The 16,351-nt window shown below is 33.2% G+C and overlaps 1 protein-coding gene across 21 annotated transcripts in view; it reads right to left on the bottom strand.

Annotated features, from left to right (window-relative positions):
- Positions 1–16,351, bottom strand: part of GluClalpha (glycine receptor alpha 1) — a 279,772-nt gene that overhangs the window by 53,251 nt on the left and 210,170 nt on the right. For 20 of the 21 annotated variants that reach the window (XM_075290778.1, XM_075290785.1, XM_075290798.1 and 17 more), the window contains one exon: positions 4,579–4,648. The exons of the other annotated variant lie outside the window; for it this stretch is intronic. In XM_075290778.1, coding sequence (XP_075146893.1) covers positions 4,579–4,648 — 70 coding nt within the window. The remainder of the gene's footprint in view (positions 1–4,578; positions 4,649–16,351) is intronic. 21 annotated transcript variants of the gene reach the window in all.

Genomic DNA, 16,351 nt, shown 5'->3' with positions numbered 1-16,351 from the left:
AGATTGCCACTATTTAAAAAAAATGTTAATCATGTCTAAGAAAACCTTCGTTGGTTTCTGCATAATTTTATAAGGCGTATTATTCAAAATAATCCTACTATTATCACAGGAGGGATTTGTGTTTTATGATTTTTCTAAAAAATCGTACAATTCAATTGATTCGTGTAAACTAGCCTTTTCAAAGGAATAAAGGTTTGTTTAAACTATGCGACTGAATCAAACGATCTGTTAAAAAAATGCATTGTCTCTATGGGTGAGTCTATAAAATGGCCTTGATATATTTTACGATGGTTTTCAGAATACTTATGATAAGAACTACTTCACCGACTAAAAAAAGACACACGCACAATAATGAGATCGAAGTAGAAGTGTTTACACGGAAAAAATTGTAGTTGTTTTTTTGACAGAAACAAAAATGTGTGTTTTTTAAATAAGATAAATTGTCAACACTGTTATCTGTAAGTGCAGAAGAATTAAAATGTGGCAACTCCCTTATGGACAAATAAAATAATTTTGTCGCAAACAATTTTCACTTGTTTCCGAGTGTTTTTGATGACAATATAGCACGATTTTTCAATATTAAACATTAAAGTAATATATAAACATGTAATGGCTTGTTATTTGTTGAGTTATTAAAAACACAAGCATTTCCATGTGGCCAAGAAAACACAACTCCTAGTGGTGAGTTCAAAAATTTGATAAGCGATGGCAACACTATCCCATTTTCCGCCAAGAAATTAGAATAGGCTTTAATTTGCCGACACGCAGCTAGTCGTCACTGTATTCCGTGGCAGATTTTAGGTTTCCCATAAGAAATACAAGTAAACAAGTGGTCGCCTATCGCTATGGTTATATTTACACACTAATTAAGTGTTCACATTGAGATTGCGTTCATTTGCGAATCAAAGAATTAAACTCCGTTCGTTTTGTTCAAAATGAAGAATTCTCTTAGAAAGCCTTATGTCCACACACATACACACATCTACAATGAAAACGACCACAGAGTTGCATAAAGTCAAGTTGTAGTGCAGTTGCACAAGGAAGCGTAGCGGATTTTGAACGAGATTTTTTTTTTCAAATCCAATACGAGCTTCTTGTATTTGGTCTGTGTAATTGTAAAAATTGCCAAATGAACTATCGCACTTAAGAAATATTAAACTCGCATAATTACTTAGGGTGGATATTAAGTTCGAGTTTAGCAGCTAAAACCGAAATTAAATCAGTAAAACCAATATACAATAGTACCTGTTTGATGTAAATTTTATTAAAACTTGATAGAGAATATCCCAGCGCAACTTTTCACAAAGTTTATATTATTTTTAATGTATTATTAAAGAAAATTAATCGTGAAAAAATTGCGATTTTAGCGAATAAACTCGAACTTAATACCTTTAAGGTGGGTATTAAGTTCGAGTTTAGCCGTTGAAATCGCCATTTTTTCACGTTTACTTTTCTTTAACACAGCATTTTAAACAATAAAAGCTTTGTGAAAAGTTGATTTGGGATATTCTCCATCAAGTTTTAATAAAATTTGCGTCAAATAGGTATAATTTCATACTGTATTTAATGATTTATTTTCGATTTTAGCGGCTAAACTCGAACTCATTCTACAGAAGCAACCTGCAAGCTCATACTGCGTGAGAAGACTGTTATGATGGCAAATGTCCGATGGGAGAGTAGCAACTGGTGCAACGACACTAAGGAAATATGGATCCATCTAAACTAAAAGACTAGATATGTTATACTACGTTAGCACTAGACACGAAATCTCGCTATTTAGAACCAAAATCTCTTTACAAATCTCAAGTGTTCGGACTGGCAAAATAACGAGATTTCATAGATTTGAGGATTTAACAGCTGTTTGTAAATATATCAATACAAACACAAACCCGTATGTGTACACGTACACACACATTCATCTAAATACAAGGAAAATTGGGGCAGGGTTGCAAAAAAACGCATTTTTAGTACTAAAACCACAGTTGTACAAGGCAGTATAGGGGATTTTGAAAGAGATTTTGTTGAAATCCTCTACGAGCCAGCTGATAGTTGACTATTGCAAATCTACTGAGGTCTAGGAGGATTTCGTGTCTAGTGCGAACGTAGTATTAGTGTTTTCACGGCGTCAGATATCACTCCTGATATCTATCTGCTATAACGGGTCGCTGCCTGATAAGCGAGTTTGCAAAAACTAATGGCGCAAAGTATAATGACTACTGCATGGGCTGTCATAATGAGCAGGAAAAGGAATCAATTACACACCTCTTGTGTGAATGTCCTGAATTTTGTGTAAGGCGTAAGTGAATTTTAGGAGCATTACGGACCTGAAAAATGTTAACTTAAGCAGTCTGCTAATGTTTTTGGAACAATAATCGAGTAGGTTCAGCGGTTAAAACTAGAAGTGCCCATATGTAATAAGTGATATTACAATGGACTGAATAGTCTAATGGTGTTTTCTTTTCTGAAAAAAGTGCTTTGCCTTCATTTTGTCTGTGCAGAATGCGAATTTTTAAAATGTTGCCAGCAACCTAAAAATATGCTATCATTTAAACGGGCAGAAAAGAATTCAAAGGAGCAAACAGGGCAATCGCAGCACTCTTTTTTGGCAGTGCTGAAAATGCCCGCAATCTGCCTCTATGAGTGGCACAATTTTCACTACCGAATTCGAAGTCTTTTTGCACTTTTGCCTGTTTTTTTTTAGAAAAGAACCTATAAAGTTATTTTTCCGGCCAAAATGAAAAAAAGTGCGCATTTTTTACTAGAAAAGAAAACACCATAAGTGAGCCTGAAAATATATCGGGTTGCCACTTTAACCGAAGCGACATTTTTGTTTTCCCCAAAGAGTCAATAATTTTAACTTCCCGTGCAACCGGAAAATCTATCATAAACTTTTCAGAATTGCTATTAGTACCGATACGTTTCATATTTGTGGTAAATTTTATCGAAATTTTAAAATAATAGAAGTTCGCCAAAACATTTGGAGAATAATTTCATCAAACAACTGCAGTTCGCTGTTTCAGAGATACCACTTAGTCATTATACGATGCTATGTACTTAATGATAACAGTGTTGCCGTTGTGAATTTGCCATATTATTTTTTTATGTTTAGAATTTTTAGTCGTTAGTAAAATTTGAAAAAATAAAAATTTTAATTCGTTAGTATTATTGATCTTCCTGGGTTAGTATTTTGCATAGACACATAACATATAAAGGAATATTATATATATACAGGACATATAATTTAAAACTATAGAGAAAAAGAAACATGTATGTACACATACATAAATATGTTGTGCTTATGTGTAAACTTTGTTGAAGAGAGTGGTAGTGGTGAAGATCTTAAGTAGAAGGCAAGGGGAATTTATTTTTGTAAATTCCAATATGAATTTCTCCCGTTATGGGATATTTGTTATTTGAAGCATTTCTCATTTACATAGTTTACATAAATACATATATACAACAAATATGAGAGATTAAGGATACCTTTTTTGCAAAAGGTTTCTTATAAACGGATGACATAATGTCATAAACGGTATTGTTTTCTTTTTATTTTTGTTAGTGGTGGTGTTCATTTTGATTGGCTAACTAGGGTGAGAGAGTGTAAACGTGACTTGTGGTCAGTGTTGCCAGTATTGGGGATTTTTCCCCAAATCGGGGATATTTTTTCGTGGATGGGGACTTGGGGATTTGTTGAGGAATTTCCACATATTTGGGGATTTTTTTTTGAATTTTCGAAATTTGGTCACGATAATAAATCAAGTTTTGAGTTATGGTTTATTTGAAATCATTTACTTCTACATGCTTGAAGGGGGTTTAAAGAGAATCTTCAAAAAAAAAAAAAAAAATCTATTTCAAGATCGACTTTACAATTTTCCTAAGAAATTTTTTACTATTGTGAAATTATTTCGTAAGGGCTTAGGTCGAAGTGTGGGCCCCTCACCTGCGTACATCACTGATTTGTAAAATATATACCATACATGTAGAATAGAGTTCATATCGGGTCAACAACGCCTTTTGATCGATCACCCAATTTTATTTTTTGGCTATTCAGAACAAAGTTTTGATTCATAACTGCACGTGTTGACCCAACTCCCATTTTTATTTTTTGAGCAATTAGAAGACGATTTGCATAAGATATTCGATGACTCCTTATACCAATAATTATTTCTGATGAGGGATTGTATCGGATAATATTTTACGCACCCGTCTCCTGGTTTTGGGTTTTGAAATCTTAATCTTATTGTAACTCGCAAACTGATATAACAAAAATTGCATATTTTTCCAATTTTTAAATTATGACGGATTTTTTTTACAGTAGAACCTATTCCTTTACTTTTTTCAAACAAACTTGCTAAAAACTGTATTGGGGATTTTAGTGGGGAATTTTAATTTAAATTGGGGATTTTTGGGGATGAAAGCGTCCTATATTGGGGACAAGAACCCTAAAAATACTGGCAACATTGCTTGTGGTATTTGTGACTTGGTGTTGGTGGAGAGACATTTCAAGTGATTTCAGTGATCACTGGTAAACCGTACGATTCAATCGCATAGTGTAAACTTGTCTTAAATAATACAAACCTTGTATATCATCAAATTTTAAACGTTCATCTGTCCATTGTTCACGGAATGTTAGCTGTACACTGTATTCCTGTATAGCGTTGGTGAAGGTGGTTGAAGTAGTTGTAGTGGTGGTGGTGTGATCGTTGGTGGTGAATTAATTTTTTTTTATTTTTTTGATTCGATTTTTGTGGTGATTTGATATGGCGATGTACGGACGATTTTTGTTTGTATTTTTTTTTTTTTTTTGAATTTTGAAGGTAGGACAATGGGGATGGATATAAAAAATATATAAGTTATCATTAATATATTGTAATTATAAATATTATTTGTATATAAATATATAATAAAAAACTTAAATAACAATTTCTATTAGATTTCAATAGAGGTTAAATGCTTTTTCTAATTTGTTTCGAAGAAATTTTGGTGGGGAGGGTTTCTTTCTTTTTTCGTTAATGAGGTGTCAGATTGTTTTGAGAATGGGGAGGACTTTCAAATTGGTTTTGGCGAGAAGCAAAATTTCTTTAAATGGTTTCATCCGATCATAATATATGTTTTGACTTGCTTTTTGAATGGAAGGGCATGACGCTAATTTCAAAATGTTGCGATTGAATACCGATTAGATTTAAGGCTCAATTTCAGAAAATGGTGGGGTTAGATGGTTTGCATTTTCGTATTATCTTTGGCTCTAGCAATGATTTTGAATTTCAGTCAAGATAGAATTTTGTTTTCATATGGTGGGCGGTGGGAGAGTTTGTGTCTGATTTTCTGGGGGGAGGATTTTCTTGGCTTTACTGATGGTATCGAGCATTCCAAAGCGCATGGCAACAACTTGTTTAATAGGTTTTTAGCATTAAATACTGGTTGTATCAACAATTTATATTTTTTTTTGTTAAAGTTTATAATGTATATGCATTTAAAGCATTAATTAAGTTAAAAGCAATAGGCAACAGAAGAGGAAATAGGACAGCAAGAAGATGTAGGCAATATAATAGTGGATTAGTAAACAACAAACATAGAATAGAAATAGATAGAAAAAAGTCGGCAGGCATTATTCGTACATTACTCTAACAACAAATTTCAAAGCATACTTTAAGGCATAACCATTATTATTGTTAGTCCTATAGTTTAAAAAGCATTGGCATTCACAGCATATTATACACAAATATAAAGGTGAAAGTTTAGTGGTGACTGTGGTGATTGGTGACGGACTTATTCAGCTTATCTACAATACAATAGGCTGGCTCATACTGTACTGTAAACTCAATTCGTGCCTCAGCAGATCCTGGAGTTTGGTTGATGGATAGATACACTCTATCCTATTAAAGGTATTCACGCTTTGATCTATTTCGGCGTGAATGACTCATATGAGAGTATTTTATGTAGGTGACGATGACAGTGATGTTAACAAAGCATTCACATCGAAATACACCGTATCGTGAATACCCTTAATTGAAGTTTGTCTTGGGTGTTTTAATTTAATGTTTGGTATATTTATGTTAACATATGGATGTAAGCAATATTTTTTTAATATATTACATTATACATACTAATAAAAATTAAAGTAAAATTTATTCTTATTTTTTATATATACATGAGTATACAAATAGTAGTTAGTTTAATGTTATCATATACAAAAAATAACCAAATCCATAATCATATTTACTGAACTGCTAATGTGTAACGATTGCTGGCAAATTAAATATAAAGAACAAAAAGTGTAAAATTCAACAAAAAGTGAAATGAACAATAATCAGCAACAACGACGGGGCAGCTTAGGGATATGTGATCGTACATTCAGAACATGTTCATATCACGTTAGCGAGAAATGGGAATAAAATTACGCAGAGAATGAGGCTGCCGAGTACTTTAGTCCAAACGACTCCGTCGCCAATAATGTCGGTTCGTCTCGACAGCAATATATTTGTTTTCTTTTAGTACTCCATGCAACATTTTTATGAGCTATCGAGAACATCATTCCCTGGCGTTCTATCCAGAACATTTATTCAGTGGAAATCGCGTCGGTGTTGCCAGATTGTATTTTGGTAAAGTGACGTTTCAACGATTCACAAGAGCAATTTATTGTGATTAATTTGTTGAATAATATGAAATAAAAAGTAGTATAACATCATATGTATAATCGCACCAGTAAATATTTATTACTATTTGAGCATTTCATACATTAAAACTGTAAGATTTCACTTGTTTTCTGTAATTGTTTTTAAACAGCTGATTTGTTTAAATTTAAAATCAGCTTATAATCTTTGTATTCTCTGGCAAAACTCTTTTCTGTAAAAATTATGCACGGACAAGATGAATGAAAAGAAAATATTGTTGCAAGATTGGCTGTACAATTAATTTCATATCGGTTTTAAATCTCTAATTTGAATTTTGACCGGCGTCTAATAGAAAAGTGTCGACTTCATTCTTCATTATAAACACATTCATTAGATCCGCGTAGATATTTAGTGCTTCAATGAGCATAGAACTAGAGAAGTTTTCTAAGCCAGAAGTGAATTGGATGTTTTTTCTCTTTTCAATTGGAAGTTCTATTGGTTACCCATTTTAATGTAAACCACATGAGAGAAGTTCACGACATGTGGATCACAATGAACTGAATAGTCTAAGTAAGATCCCACTATACCAAACCTATCCTCATTGCTTTTAAAGACTCTACAGAAGCTGATGGATTAAGTAAAAACGGCAACATGTTTACTACAGCTTCGATTCTATTTATTTAAACAGTATTGCTCAAACTCTCTCAAATCTTCTCAAACTATTAGAGTCGACCTGAAGCATGTTTACTCCAACTTCAGGTCTACTCAAACTGTTTAAATGGCAACCGAACATTTAATGCAATGAGAGCCGAGTAAAAATGATATAAACTACTATAATTCTAAGGTCTTCCCAGTTGGATATTTGGATTGGGGTATCCTTTGCACTTTGAATGAGCATATTTTATGCCATGTTGCTATAATTAATAAAAAATTGCTTAGCGGATATGAAGCAAATATATGTTGGGTTGTGTGATTGTTTGTACAATATATCTCACGACCAATGGGAAAACCACAATTGGATTCTCTAACGAATAATTTCTCCACGCTGAATAGACATATTTGTGATTGTAATAAGTGTCAATTGAATTATTTTTGACATAGACGAAAGTGAGTTATTTTTTTGGTTTTGTATTGAACTACATTTCAAGTCGACAGATTGCGTCCCCTCTTTGGCAAGACGAACCTCATAAATGGGGATAAATGGGAGCCACCGTGGTGCAATGGTTAGTATGCCCGCCTTGCATACACAAGGTCGTGGGTTCGATTCCTGCTACGACCGAACACCAAAAAGTTTTTCAGCGGTGGATTATCCCACCTCAGTAATGCTGGTGATATCTCTGAGGGCTTTAAAGCTTCTCTAAGTGGTTTCACAGGAATGTGCACGCAAAGGAAAAAAACGTTTGGAAAACGTGTACCGAAAACGTTTTTCTTTTGTTAGAGTTTTTTGAATTGCTTCGAAAAGTATACACTTTTATCACCAAAAAAATTCGTTTGTTACACAATTTTTATTTTTTCAATAAAAAGAGTTATTTTTGAACCAACAACACAGTCCATTTCGTTTATATCAAACACTGTTCTTTTCTGACTTTAGGTCTTTAATAAACACATTTTACAGTTCATAGTAAAAATTTAATATAGTAGAATGTAATGTTGAAAATTTTTTTCGGAATCTGGAATATATGGAATATATGAAAAAAAAAACTTTGCTCGAAGCAGGGATCGAACCCACGACCCTTGGCATGCAAGTCCGACGTAGCAACCACTGCTCCACGGTCACAAACTAAATGTATTTTTCTGTTAAATAAACTTTGTTTAATCGGCTCGTGGGCGCCGCAAGCTATGCTATATTAATATAACTTATATGGATAATTAGCTATTGATGACAATAACAGCTACGTAGCTCAATGGATAGTGTGCTGCCTTACAAATTGCATGGTCCGCGGTTCGATTCTCAGTCCAGGCGAAAGGTAAAAAAAATTAAAAATTTATAAAATCGTATAATTTCTTCTACATTGTTTGTATTACAGAAAAAGGTGCTAAAAACTAAAAAACTTCGTGGAAGTGAGAAAGATGTGAGGGAAAATGCAATTAGCCAGAAAATTTTTTTTGAGTTAGTCTTTATGAAATTGCTTTTACATCCTGGAAAAGAATAAACGTTTATCACAAAAAGTATATACTTTTCTTCCAAATACACTTCCTTTCAACGAAAAGCAAATGAGAAACGAACTTTGTTTGTCTAAAATTTCGTTTGGGAGGAAAGAATTATTTTTTTGCGTGTGGAACGCCGTTCGGACTCGGCTATAAAAGAAGGTCCCTTAACATGGAATCGGGCAGCACTCAGTGATAAGAGAGAAGTTCACCACTGTGGTATCACAATGGACTGAATAGTCTTAAGTGAGCCTGATACATCGGGCTGCCACATAACCTAACCTAACCTAACCCCATAAATGCTTTGTTTATCCTAAAGAAATTGGGATCAGTCGATCCAAGCATGCTGTCGGCTAAACAAAGTAATTTCTTAAAATTGGGGCAAGGAATTCTTGAATTTGGCAAAAGGAAAGATCGCCGAATGAGTTGCTATCATTAAAAAGAAGATATGTTGACGGCATGATTCAAAGCACAAATGGGTAAGAAATGAGAAAGCAATTCCAGGTCCAAGTTCTCGACTGCAAGATGCTGGATTGTATAAAGGATGAAGTAAGTTAATCGCATTTACGGACATGATGTCTATGGATTATTTCAAAGCTGCGTTGATGCTAATTGTTGAAGTTTGGAAAGGGGCTTCCACTTTGGTTGTTTTCGAGAAGAAGGACATATCAAATGGACCTGAAGCATATAAAGGGTGGTTAAATTGTAAGGGCCGATGTTGAATGTGAACCACACCTAAACGCCAAGTTTTTTCCGAATTTTATTTGACATTTCTCTATTTCAGACTTACTCAATTTGAACCATGGGCAGAATGGTTCCAAGAAATGGCAACAGTGGATGATCAATTTGTGAAGAAAATCATCTTCAGTGATGAGGCACATTTTCACCTCAGTGGATTCGTCAATAAACAGAATTGCCGCATTTGGGCGAATGAGAATCCAAGAGTGATTGTCGAAAAACCAATGTACCCACAAAGAGTGACTGTTTGGTGGGGTTTATGGGCTGGCGGCATAATCGGGCCGTATTTTTTCCAAAATGAGGCCGGTCGGGCAGTTACTGTGAATGCTGTTAGCTATCGTGAGATGATAACGAACTTTTTGTGGCCCGAATTGGAAGATATGGATGTGGTTTCAGCAGGACGGTGCCACTTGCCACACAGCTAACGAAACAATGGCTCTTTTGCGCAACAAATTCAATGGCCGTGTTATCTCACGTAATGGCGATGTCAATTGGCCGCCAAGATCATGTGATTTGACACCGTTGAACTTTTTTCTTTGGGGTTATTTGAAAGAAAAGGTGTTCGTCGATAAGCCAGCAACAATTCAAGAGCTAAAGGATGAGATAATTCTGCACATTAACGGCATAGAACCTCTATTATGCCTCAGCGTCATCGAAAATTTGGACCATCGGATGAAGGTGTGCCACCGACGTCGCGGCGCCCATTTGGCCGATATTTTGTTCCATACATAATTGATCAATACCAATATATCATAATAAAATAAAATTACAATAATTTCCTAAATAGTTTGTGTTTTATTCAAAATCAACATCGGCCCTTGAACCACCCTTTACATGGATACCTGCAAAACTTCCCGATCCTGAATCTACCTTTAGTCTGTTTAAAAGGAATGTAATCCAGATCTACCAACCGCTGATTGAAATGTTGGCAGCTTGGATGAGGTGAATGGAGCAAGACGTCATCCAGTATTTATATTGAACTATGAGTCAATGCAACTAAAACCCAGGGACGTGTAAGCTATGCAGAGATGGTCTGTATCAAACTTTTTTAGGTTTGCGACTGTCGCAAAGTTGTAAACGTCGTAAAAGTCACATACACGTCGTAAATGTAGAAAAAGTAACAAAAGTCGCAAACTGAAAATACTTTAGTCGCGTCGGCTAGGCAGCGAATTCGATGATATCCAAGATGATGGTAGGAGCGAAGAAGTTTCAATTCATAGGAATGTTCACAATTTTCGGTTTTAGTCCCCACATTTTCCCTATTGCCTTTCGCACGAGTACAGGGTAACCGTGGATTTTCTCGTCCTTTCTTAGCTTTAAGTTCAGTCTCCTGTCCAATATAACTCCAAGGTATTTTACACACTCACTAACGGGCATTTCGATACCACCTAAGAAAATAGGCTTGGCCATGGGAAAACTTTCACAAATTTCTGCAGAAACTCACAGTAAATGCTGTCAAACTAAATTAAAAAATGTTCAGGATTTCTTCTATTCAAAATTTGGTTTTCTACAGTAGGTTTACGACTTTTGCGACATACGTATTATACCGTCGCAAACGTATGTCGCAAAAGTCACAGTTTGTGACATGCCAACCCTGAAGCTATGGCTTTCATGATATGTACACTCGGAAAAGAGTGAACCCATTAGCGAGTTATTTTTAACTAACCAGTGTTAATATTGAGCTTCGTATGTCGCTAAAGAAGCATGTACCCATAGTAAGTTCAACATTTTCCTATAGGTTAGTAATTTGTTTTAACTTTTGACAAGTTCAAATTTAACTGTTCAGAAGTAAAAAATGAACTAAATAATACATTTTTTTGAAAACGAAAAAATTAATGTTCCAGATTTCCTAGACCACCTGGTGACTTGGAGCAAGGTGACCTCAAGGGGGATGATCCTCATTTCTACATGTCATATTATATTTAGTACAAACCACTTACTCTTCTGTAGTACAAATCCTTTAGAATCATTTATTAGATTTTATTTTTATCATTTTATAAAATTTTACCTTTTGCCCGGAGGATCGAACCGCGTACCATCAGTTTTCTAACTAAACACACTATCCACTGGGCCACTTAGCTCTTACACTCATCAACAACCAAATGTTACTTTGTTTATTATTTTCTTGCTTGGCTGAATGTATTCATTAACACATACAGTCAAGGGTGTCTATTTTTAGAAACACCACACGATCACATGTTTCGGAGACGAACTATTGTCTAGAAGTAGATTCACTCAACGGTAGTTAGAATTGACATTCATCGTTAGTTTATTTGTACTAAAAATGGAAATTTCGTGTCCAACTAGACTTCGTAATATTACACAGTAAAAGTTCAGTAACATTGAGAAACTTCTTCGTACGTTCGAGAAAATACGTATTCCCCATTATTATATTTACTTCAGTCCATTTAAGAACTCGTTGGGAGTTTTTAACCATTTTGCTGGTAATGGCCGTAAGTTCAATTTACTTCCGACTATCGAACCATTTTTCGGAAGGTTCAAGTGTACTTCACTTTGGGTTGAGTGAATTACCCGAATTTATTCCGATAATTGCTTGATAGTTTTGCTGCTAGCAGAGGATGCTGATGAGGAATGTGGTAATTCCGAAACAGCTGTACATCCAACCATCTTGCAGTCTATAGGGCTTTGTCCAAATAAATTTGACAAGCATACTTTTCCTCTGTTGGTTAAGCTACACTTCTAGTTTAGTCAATGCATGGTTTTAAGCTGAGATCAAAAACAACAATAGAAATAATAAATTTAATTCGTAAATTTTTAATTTTTGTTGTTACGTCCTCAAACTATTGGGGATTTATTTAATTTTACGTTTTAGATATATTTTTTTTGTATAATTTCATAAAATATTTTGGGGATTTATTTCACAGTGAAATTTTTGGAATTTCTTTCATTTGTGGTTTTGGGGACATATTTCACTGAGCCCTTGATTAGTTTTGGTCTTGGATATCTTCTTAGACAACCATTGGGATCGATTGGGTTATTAATGTGGAATTCGACCTTAGTCCATCGTGGTGCATGCCCGTCTTTAATACAAAAAGTCGTGGGTTGAATACCAGAACGAAGTTCCCTTTTCAGTGAGATAAACATAGAATCGGTCAGCACTTATTGATTGGTCACACACTTATGGTACTACAATGGACTGTATAGTCATAGTGAGTCTTAAATATTGGGCTGGTTTTATATCTAGCCTAACATAGACCATGGTCCAACTAATTCATAAAGGATTTAAATGTTTGTCATCAAACACACACATTGGAATTGATAAACTCATATGAATTGTACATTACAGAATTATTTGATTTATTTATTGTTTTTCAGCATTTCCCTTCACTGTACCCAAAAAAAAAAAAGAAAAATGCAAAGAAAACAAATTGAAATAAAATATCATTCAAAAAAGCATGATCGAAAACCTTTCTCTTTAAACATTGGTGAAAAAAGCTTAACATGCAATTTAAATTCAATCATTCACACATTATTATTGAAACAAGCATTGAGAAATCAAGTAGGCGGAAACGGATATCATGCAACAACAAACCAAAAATCACAAAAAAAACCAAATTTGAATTTAAAACCAAAGGAAATGGAAATCAAAAAATTAATTTAAAAAAGGAACATTTGAAAAACCAATAACAAAAACTAGTTAAATAATTCAAATTTAAAAATGTGTATGGTTATATTTGGTTATACACGGAACAAAATACCTTTTGTGTTAATTGTGATAAGAATAATTCTGATTGGAATAGAAATGCTTTATAATCTCGGAAACTCTGCTCAATTAAAGCAAATACTTCAAAATAATATTTTGTTCATATATGGAAGGAATTATTCCATTGGCAAAAAAATTGATATTTGATCAAAGTTAAGTGGCATGTTTTATTTAGCTGTTTTTTACAAATATAATTTAAATATCTGTTAAAACAAATGTAATTTTTGTTAAAAAAAATCTTTTATGGATTTTAAAATAATTTACAAAAAACAACAAAGAAAAAAAAACACAACCATAATTAAATCAAGTGAATTAAAATAACTAAAAAATTATTAAAAATAAATAAAATTGAAGTGGATGATTCTGGTGCTCCTAAACTGATTTGCTTGGTTATTTTTGTTTTTAAATCAACTTTTAAAAAATAACTTTCTTACAAGTAAGGCTTAAATTTACAAAAGGTGATATAGAACTTTTTTATATTACAATATCTGTTTGGCTATGCCCTTTCGATTGATTGTTAATCACAGTGTAGAGATTAGTTTTTACTTTTTACAGGTTAAATATTTTTTTATTTGTTTGTACTTTGAAATGTTAAAGTTTGGTTTGATTGTTTCGGTTTTAGTTATTTTATTCACATTGAGGCGGCGTGGGTTAATTTTGTTTTAGATTTTGGTTAGTTCATTACTGTTCTGTGTGGTAAGCATTTTATTTTTTATTAATTTTATATATCTACTTTTGTTGTTTCGTTTCTTTTATATTTTAAAAAGAGAACAAAATTATTTTATTTAATTTTATTAAAGGAACTAAAATTTTGGCTATTAACTCTGGATTAGTGAAAAAGTGAAAGTAATAAATGATTCGTGCTATGATTACGCGTAATGTTAGAATTTTTACAGTGATTTCTTTGTATCGCTTGAAAGTTCAACTGAAAAAACAACTTGGGCCTGTAATTGTTTTATACCCCTAAACATTAAAACAATCCGTAAATCGTAATTTTCTAAATGGATATTCGAGAAATCTTTACTAAGTCTTTTAATTTCCCTAAAAATAGTCTAGGCTTGCATTATTTTTAACTATTACACTGAAAAAAAATATTCACCTAATATGAAAAATTATGCAAACTAAATTTTAGGACACGCAATCACACAATATTAAAGACAAATTTTTGAAGAAATTTTAATTAAAAAAAAAAGTTTATGCTTTCAAATATTTTCTTTAAATTTAGGACATAAATCTTGGGACTGAAGCAAATTTTTCTTAAAGTAAACAAAAACATTTTGGATTAAACGAAATAATCATTAACTTAATAGAGATATTGAATTTTTGGATCAAAAATAAAAAACTTCAAATATAGGCTAATACTTATTGTCAGGATTTTGCATCATTGATTTGTTTTTTTTTTTATTAAGAAAATATGTTTTACTTTAATGTAGCTTGTTAAACTTTCTTTTGTTTTTTTTTGTTTTTTGAAATTATAAAAAAAAAATACTTTTATTATTAAGAAGTATCTCTTATAATTCAGATTTTTTATCTGAAGGACGGAGCGGTGTTGCCAGTATTGGGGATTTTTCCCCAAATCGGGGATATTTTTTCGTGGATGGGGACAAAATTTTTGAGTTGGGGATTTGGTGGGGAATTCCCACAAATTTGGAGAGTTATGGTTAATATGAAATTCTTTACTTCTACATGCTTAAAAAGGGGGCTTAAAGAAGTACAGAGAATATTCAAAATATGAAAGAGCTACTTTACAATTTACTTTGTTTCAAAGAAATTGTGAAATTATTTCGTAAAGACTTGGGTCGAAGTGTTGGCCCCTCATCTGCGTACATCACTGATTTCGAAAATATATATTAAACAAATTTTTCAAAACGCAACTTTTCTCAACCTCTATTTTCCGAACCACGAAAATGTATAATACGAAATTTCTACACACTGTTCTTATGGATAAGGAAATTAATTGACAGAAATTTCTTGGCAAAAGAAGGAGTGGTCCAGAAGTTATTGACAATCCAAAAGTTTGCGTTTTGCGAATTCGTAAATCAGAGCATAGGGGATAGAGTTCATATCGGGGCAACAACGTCTTTTGATCGATCACCCAATTTTATTTCTTAGCTATTCAGAACAAAGTTTTGAGTCATAACTACACATGTTGATCCAACTCCTATTTTTATTTCTCGAGCTTTTGGAAGATGATTTGCATAAGACACAAATTCGATTACACTTCATACCAATAATTATTTCTGATGAGGGATACTATTTTGAGCACCCGTCTCATTTTTTGGATTTTGAAATCTTAGTATTATTGTAACTCGCAAACTGGTATAACAAAAATTATATATTTTTAAAATTTTTAGATTATGACGGATTTTTTACAGCAGAGCCTATTCCTTAAAAAAAAAAAAAAAAAAAAAAAAAACGTATCAAAAACAGCATTGGGGATTTTTGTGGGAAATTTTAAATTAAATTGGAGATTTTTGGGGATGAAAGCATCTTATTTTGGGGACAAGAGCCCGAAAAATACTGGCAACATTGGGAGGGAGGACCCGACGACAAAAAGGAGGTCCCTTTTCAGTTAGCTTAACATGAAAACGGCCAGCTAGCTTTATGCAAGTTCATAAAGTGCGTGAAAAGATTAGAAACAGTGAGCGGTGGAAGTAACGAAATTCTTGCGAATACATCCTGAAATAAAGTCTCAATTAAAAAACTACATCAGTTAAAATGCAATGACCGACCACAATGAGGAGGAGATGAAATCAATCAAAAATCTCGTGTGGGGTATGCTGAGCCATGTGTGGGGAATATGTGATCTCTGAGGATTTATTGCCATATTCTGTTTATGCGTTGTAATACTTATTTATATTTTCTGGCATTTTTTTCTCAATTTCAGACTAATTCAATGAAAATACCACAAGGCCAAAAGGCTTGAAAATGATTTCCAGATTTTTTTGCAGACTGTAACTTAAATAAATTAGAAATTTTGAATTTTTGCATTGAAGAGAAAAAAAGTTAGTACCTCACATTGGAAAAAATGCATACATGTTTTTAAGGATTTTGTCTTTACACAATAATGATTTTGGTATAGATTCCGGAGAAGAAGGATACCTTTAAGACACAATTCTCCTTTAAA

Source organism: Haematobia irritans, chromosome 1 (genome assembly GCF_050003625.1).
Source record: "Haematobia irritans isolate KBUSLIRL chromosome 1, ASM5000362v1, whole genome shotgun sequence".
Taxonomy (NCBI): Eukaryota; Metazoa; Arthropoda; class Insecta; order Diptera; family Muscidae; genus Haematobia; species Haematobia irritans.
This window is presented reverse-complemented; position numbering and strand designations above follow the sequence as displayed.